The sequence below is a fragment of the Fundulus heteroclitus genome, chromosome 22 (genome assembly GCF_011125445.2).
Source record: "Fundulus heteroclitus isolate FHET01 chromosome 22, MU-UCD_Fhet_4.1, whole genome shotgun sequence".
Classification (NCBI taxonomy): Eukaryota; Metazoa; Chordata; class Actinopteri; order Cyprinodontiformes; family Fundulidae; genus Fundulus; species Fundulus heteroclitus.
Window position 1 is genome coordinate 1,762,160 of NC_046382.1, and position 6,658 is coordinate 1,768,817.

The 6,658-nt window shown below is 43.6% G+C and overlaps 1 protein-coding gene across 1 annotated transcript; it reads left to right on the forward strand.

Annotated features, from left to right (window-relative positions):
• Nucleotides 1-3,728: 3,728 nt before the first annotated feature.
• Nucleotides 3,729-6,364, forward strand: LOC105922242. Its single transcript, XM_036125893.1, has 4 exons — nt 3,729-3,770; nt 4,196-4,645; nt 5,883-6,029; nt 6,131-6,364. Exons 1-4 carry the CDS (start codon nt 3,729-3,731, stop codon nt 6,203-6,205), a joined length of 714 nt encoding a protein of 237 aa, XP_035981786.1. The 3' UTR covers nt 6,206-6,364.
• The last annotated feature ends 294 nt before the right edge of the window (nt 6,365-6,658 follow it).

A 6,658-nucleotide genomic window follows, 5' to 3' on the forward strand; every position in this document is an offset into this window, starting at 1 on the left:
TAAGCGGATCAGAAAATGGATGGATGGATGGATGGATGTTCAGACATGTTTGTGTAACATACGAAAGCGGAGTTGGACACAGACAGCGCCTCAGCAGAGAGGAAGACCTGCCACCTGTAGGTTAAAAACAAACATTGTTCATTAAGGATTATTTTGGTGTTTTTGTCTTATTAATCCTTTTCACAGACTCATGCCAGAGGGTTTGCATACATTGTACATGTACGTATATTATTACGAAACGAACATTTACGTCTTGACTTAAGTATATATCCTAATTTTTTATTTATATAATGATTTAAGTAGAACAATGACTAGTGCAAAATTAAGTTGTATTTACCGGAGATGAAGTGTAGACTGCAAATTCTGTCATGGTATGATGGCTCCCACAGTCGATTAGGATTGTCTGCCTGCGTCCTTTTCAACAAGTCGTAGGCATTGTTTAGATTCCAAAAATAAACTAAAAGCACCCGTTTTGTCATGTAGTAAACAAGAACAGTACTGTTTTTGCCTACCCGCGGGACCCGGATGTAGCGCGGATGTAGCTCGTGACGTCACGCGTGAACTGGTCTATAGCGGGTAATCTGTCTTTCCTGGATGATGTTACAGCTAACAGAACGGCAGACCAGGTGTACCTTCTTTAAAGAGAAAAATTACAAAGAACAAAAAGTTAAAAGCTGAAATAACAACAAGCAATGCAGATTCTCCAGCTCAGATCATAACTATGCAGACGACACACAGCTCTACATCACCATGTCACCAGGTGACTATGAACCAGTTCAGGCACTGAGTAAATGCCTAGAAGAAATCAATGCCTGGATGTGCCAAAATGTTCTTCAATTGAATAAAAACAAAACAGAAGTAATAATCTTTGGACCAATAGAGGAGAGATCCAGAGTTAGCACACAGCTTCAGCTGCTTCAGCTAGGAACCACCGATCAGGCCTGAAACCTGGGTGTAGTGATGGACTCAGACCTGAACCTCCATCTAAAGACATTTACAAAGTGGACCTTCTAGAACCTGGAGAACATTTCCAGGATTAAAGGACTGATGTCTCAGCAGGATCTAGAAAAACGAATCCATGCGTTTATCTTTAGTAGAACTGATCATAGAGAACATGGACCCGGTTCTGAAGTCCTCACTAAGACTAAGAACGTAGAGAACATGGACCCGGTTCTGAAGTCCTCACTAAGACTAAGAACGTAGAGAACATGGACCCGGTTCTGAAGTCCTCACTAAGACTAAGAACGTAGAGAACATGGACCCGGTTCTGAAGTCCTCACTAAGACTAAGAACGTAGAGAACATGGACCCGGTTCTGAAGTCCTCACTAAGACTAAGAACGTAGAGAACATGGACCCGGTTCTGAAGTCCTCACTAAGACTAAGAACGTAGAGAACATGGACCCGGTTCTGAAGTCCTTCCACTAAGACTAAGAACATAGAGAACATGGACCCGGTTCTGAAGTCCTCACTAAGACTAAGAAAGTAGAGAACATGGACCCGGTTCTGAAGTCCTTCCACTAAGACTAAGAACGTAGAGAACATGGACCCGGTTCTGAAGTCCTCACTAAGACTAAGAACGTAGAGAACATGGACCCGGTTCTGAAGTCCTCGCTAAGACTAAGAACGTAGAGAACATGGACCCCGTTCTGAAGTCCTCACTAAGACTAAGAACGTAGAGAACATGGACCCGGTTCTGAAGTCCTCACTAAGACTAAGAACGTAGAGAACATGGACCCGGTTCTGAAGTCCTCACTAAGACTAAGAACGTAGAGAACATGGACCCGGTTCTGAAGTCCTCACTAAGACTAAGAACGTAGAGAACATGGACCCGGTTCTAAAGTCCTTCCACTAAGACTAAGAACGTAGAGAACATGGACCCGGTTCTGAAGTCCTCACTAAGACTAAGAACGTAGAGAACATGGACCCGGTTCTAAAGTCCTTCCACTAAGACTAAGAACGTAGAGAACATGGACCCGGTTCTAAAGTCCTTCCACTAAGACTAAGAACGTAGAGAACATGGACCCGGTTCTGAAGTCCTCACTAAGACTAAGAACGTAGAGAACATGGACCCGGTTCTGAAGTCCTCACTAAGACTAAGAACGTAGAGAACATGGACCCGGTTCTGAAGTCCTCACTAAGACTAAGAACGTAGAGAACATGGACCCGGTTCTGAAGTCCTCACTAAGACTAAGAACGTAGAGAACATGGACCCGGTTCTAAAGTCCTCACTAAGACTAAGAAAGTAGAGAACATGGACCCGGTTCTGAAGTCCTTCCACTAAGACTAAGAACGTAGAGAACATGGACCTGGTTCTGAAGTCCTCACTAAGACTAAGAACGTAGAGAAGATGGACCCCGTTCTGAAGTCCTCACTAAGACTAAGAACGTAGAGAACATGGACCCCGTTCTGAAGTCCTTCCACTAAGACTAAGAACATAGAGAACATGGACCCGGTTCTGAAGTCCTCACTAAGACTAAGAAAGTAGAGAACATGGACCCGGTTCTGAAGTCCTTCCACTAAGACTAAGAACGTAGAGAACATGGACCCGGTTCTGAAGTCCTCACTAAGACTAAGAACGTAGAGAACATGGAGCAGGTTCTGAAGTCCTCGCTAAGACTAAGAACGTAGAGAACATGGACCCGGTTCTAAAGTCCTTCCATGGCTGCCTTGATCTCAGAGAATAGACTTTAAAATCCTTCTGTTAGTCTATAAATCCCTGAATTAGCACCTAAATCCATCACAGACTTGTTATCAGGGCATCAACCCTCCAGAACACTCAGGTCTTCTGGCTCCAGCCTGCTCTGCAAAACCAGAACCAGAACCAGTTTATTGTGCAAAACTTTTTTCTGTCACCAGGGAATTAAACCGGCTGCAGGAATGAAAAGGAGCATGGAGATCTTAATGGCCTTCTAATGTTTTAGCTACTTCAGGAATAAATGCTTTGATTTTCACCAAAGCGAGCACCACCACTTTCACATGTTGATGCAAAGCCTGCTAAAAGCTCCCAGAGAGCGTTCCTATTATTTTCTATCATAGCCAGAGCTTTTAAATCTACATGTATATCAGGAGAAATCCCTTTGCTCTCTGTTCCTTAGAGGAAATTGCTGATGCTTATTAGAGTGAATCTCCACCTCATTTCTTGCTGGATGAATATAGGAATCAAGACTTTTCACTGTCAATATGTAACCATAATTACATTTTTATATTTTTTCTAAGTTGTTAACTGTAACTTACAATCAGTCCATTCTAGGTCAGCATTCAGGTTTTATTGCTAACTTCAGCCTGATTTATACCACCTCTTCCTGTGTGAAAACACGCACTAGGCTCCTCTCTTAGCTCTGCGGTTGCTCTGAAATGAGTTATATCCTTTATTGTAGCAATGTTCGAGTAATGATCGAGGCAGGCTGACAGTCCATCCCTGCCTGTGAGTGTAATTACGCAGCTGCGGTGAACAAGTGTTCAACCTTCTTTTTTGACTTTTTTGACTTTTTAAAAGAGACATATTTTTTGACTTTTTTTTACCAGGTTCTGGTGGAGCACGTAGGTATAATAAAGCGGCCCGTTTTTGTTAAGTCTTTCCACTGATTTGTAGCTAGAGTCTGGTCAGCAGGTGGAGTAACAAGCACTTTGTAATCTGGCCAATTAAATTGCTCAATAAAGGAACTGCTGGTCCATGGGAATGCTGTTTTCTACAATGTGGGGCAGATTCAGTGCCAGATTGATAGACATGAGAGCAGGGGCGGAGCTAGAGGAGGGCCCGGGGGGGCCAGTGCCCCCCCGGGCCATCTGATTGGCCCCCCCAGTGCCCCCCCCCCCCCCACAGATGATTGACATGTCACGACACTCGGTCATTCCTGCACAATAGGTGGCAGTATTTACCACAATGGGTTGTGACACTTGTGACAGTTACACGCTCAAAACCAGCAGGGGCGATATACCATTTAGACACAGGCAGCAGAGTTGATTCAACACAAGAAGAAGAGAAGGAGTACCGCGAAGAGGAGACAAAGAAATATTGTACAGAGCCAAGTGGAATTCAGTCGATTTGACTTCAAGACTCATCGTCTGACTTCAAAGGTAAGTTTTACAGTGGTTAACTAATAAAAAAAACGTTAAAACCATTTTGTGCTCAGCCAGGAAATAGTTTCTGGTAGTTCAGTTACTACTAGAAGTTATGAGCGAGTAGGCCCGTAGCTGGGAAACGGTACGTCGGCCAGTCAGACTAGCCGGGGATACACTGTACGAGTTTTTCAGTCATGGTACTTATATACATCTTTCAAACTGTGCGACGGAACCGCGGGGTTTAAAAGTTCACCGCTCACCATCTGTGTTCTAACACTGTACGGCGCGACGCTCGGACGCGACCGGAGTGCTCAGACTGTACCTCGTGCCCCCTCCGGAAGAGGGGGGAGAGTTGGGTACCCGCCGGCGCCAGGCGTGGGGGCGAACGGAGGGGAGAGAGGAGAGACGAGACGCCCCGGCGGCCGCGCGGCACGGCAGACCGCCCGGCCCGCACCCCCACGCGAGCGGAGGCGTACGGAAACAGACGGCCAGCGCGTAGCGCGGACCGGAACGCTCGCCCTCCCCAACCAACCCCCGAGACCGGGCCGGGCTGAAGTCGCTTCGGGGACGCAGAAGCAAAAAGTATCAGAATCAGACATACTTTAATAATCCGAGAGGAAAATTACAGTAAAGTATTGTAAAGATATTGACGTGTTTCAGTGTGCTTACCGCTCACGTCTGCCTGAACTATGTCAGCGAGGATAAATATGGGATGAAAAATTTTTTTTTTTTTTAAAAGTATCCATCCTGGCAAACTGTGTTATCAGACAGAATGGATCAAGAGTAACATTTCCCGATTGTCTGACCTGCACTGCAATACTAGCTAAGCTAAGCCAATAACAATCAGAGTAGCTACTTCTGGCCAATATAATTACAGGGGAAATATTTCTATCTTCTGGCCACAAAGTCAAGAAATTCTGCTCATAAAATCGTGTTCTGTTCTGTCTTTCTGACCTGTGAAAGGTAATACTAACGGAGCCAGCTTGTACTGTAAAATGAGTACAAGCTGGCTCCATTCAGGTTCCCTGCTGATAACATTTGCTATTTTTTACTGATTATTTCTATTAATATTCTACGAAAGCAGCACATATGGAATAATAAACGGCAACACTTTGTCAGAGGCTCAGTTTCCCCAGGAAAGGGCAGGAACTTTGGGACAATTTAATCTGTTTACTCCTTTTGCTTTATTATGTTTTACATAAAATTTTAAATTTCTTTCAATTCTTGTGTGTTTAGTTTTGTCATTTTATTTGATTTTTCTTTTATCTTATTGCTGATGTCACTTTATTTCAGCTCTGGCTGCTGTTAAAGCGCTTTTATAAATAAAGTTGATAATGATTATGAATAAAACATGTTGGTCGGCCCAGTAGCTGAGAAGTTTGAATACTCAACATACAGCCGCAGTCTGTTTGCCCCGACCCGACACACTGGAAGTCGGCATCTATTATCACTATGTAAAATCAAGTGATACTTGGCATAACATGACTGGTTCATCTTTTTCCTAGGGCCAGTTGATAATGAAAAGACAGGGAAGCAGGATAGACGGCAGGATAGATAGCTTCTTTATAAAAAGAAGCAATTCAGGGACAAATCAAACAGGGTTCAGCTCTGACATCAGCAGTCCTGGTAGCTCATGTCCTGGGACCAGTCAAGAGAGGGAATGTCAGGCAAGCACCAGTCTACCATCACCAGGTCAGAGTATCTGCAGAAACAGTCAAATTCCTATTCTGTTTTAGGTTATTTTTACATGCTGGCTGCTGCTAATGTGTTTCTTTAATGGTTGGTTCAATTGTGTTTATGTACTATTTTTACAATGTAGTTCAATCAAAGGAGGAGTCAGAAAACACAGAGAGCTCTGCATCTGACCAGGATGATGAGGAGCCAGAAGGGCCTGTTGCAGGAGATCCCACTGACCTCTTCTCAGCTGCATCCAGCACCCCTTTTACTCTTCCAAAAGGACCTGGTGGTAATTTTACTTAGACAAACACCTGCTTAGTAGTTGCACAATTTAAATGACATAATGGTCATGTCAATTGTGTTTATATGACCATTATGTTTCTATTCCAGATATTTCAAGGTCCAAAGAACAGGGCCCTGTTCAGCCAAGTTCCACAAACTTTCCCAGAACTCAGCATGGAATGAGAAAGAGGTCTTTTCAGAGCTCCTGGTACAAAGACTATTCTTGGTTAGAATATTCTGTTATTCAAGACTCTTCCTACTGCTTTGCCTGTAGGCATTTTTCTTTGCCTAATGCACCAGACAGTGTCTTTGCCTCGCATTCTGGCTTCTGTAATTGGAAAAAGGCATTGTACAAGGAGTCTGGATTTAAACTTCACTTAAAGTCAGAGCACCATGTAAATGCAATGTATGCATGGAGTCAATATAAAAGGGGTAATGAGGGAAATACAACCATGCTAAATTCTATAAACGCAAACCGGAAACAAGTGGTGGAAGAAAACCGGCATTATATTAAAACAATAGCCGATGTTCTTCTGTTGACTGCAACACAAAATATTGCTCAAAGGGGTCACCGAGAGTCTGAGGACTCTAAAAATAAGGGAAACTTTTTGGCTATATTGAATGAAATAGCAAAGC

Excerpts from the sequence above, each read along its gene's own strand:
- LOC105922242 (XM_036125893.1), top strand. The coding sequence starts at position 3,729 with ATGAGAGCAGGGGCGGAGCTAGAGGAGGGCCCGGGGGGGCCA. Across the intron at positions 3,771-4,195 it reads AGGAGGGCCCGGGGGGGCCA|CTGGGAAACGGTACGTCGGC; the intron begins GTGCCCCCCCGG and ends GTAGGCCCGTAG. Across the intron at positions 4,646-5,882 it reads CGGGGACGCAGAAGCAAAAA|TTCAATCAAAGGAGGAGTCA; the intron begins GTATCAGAATCA and ends TTTACAATGTAG.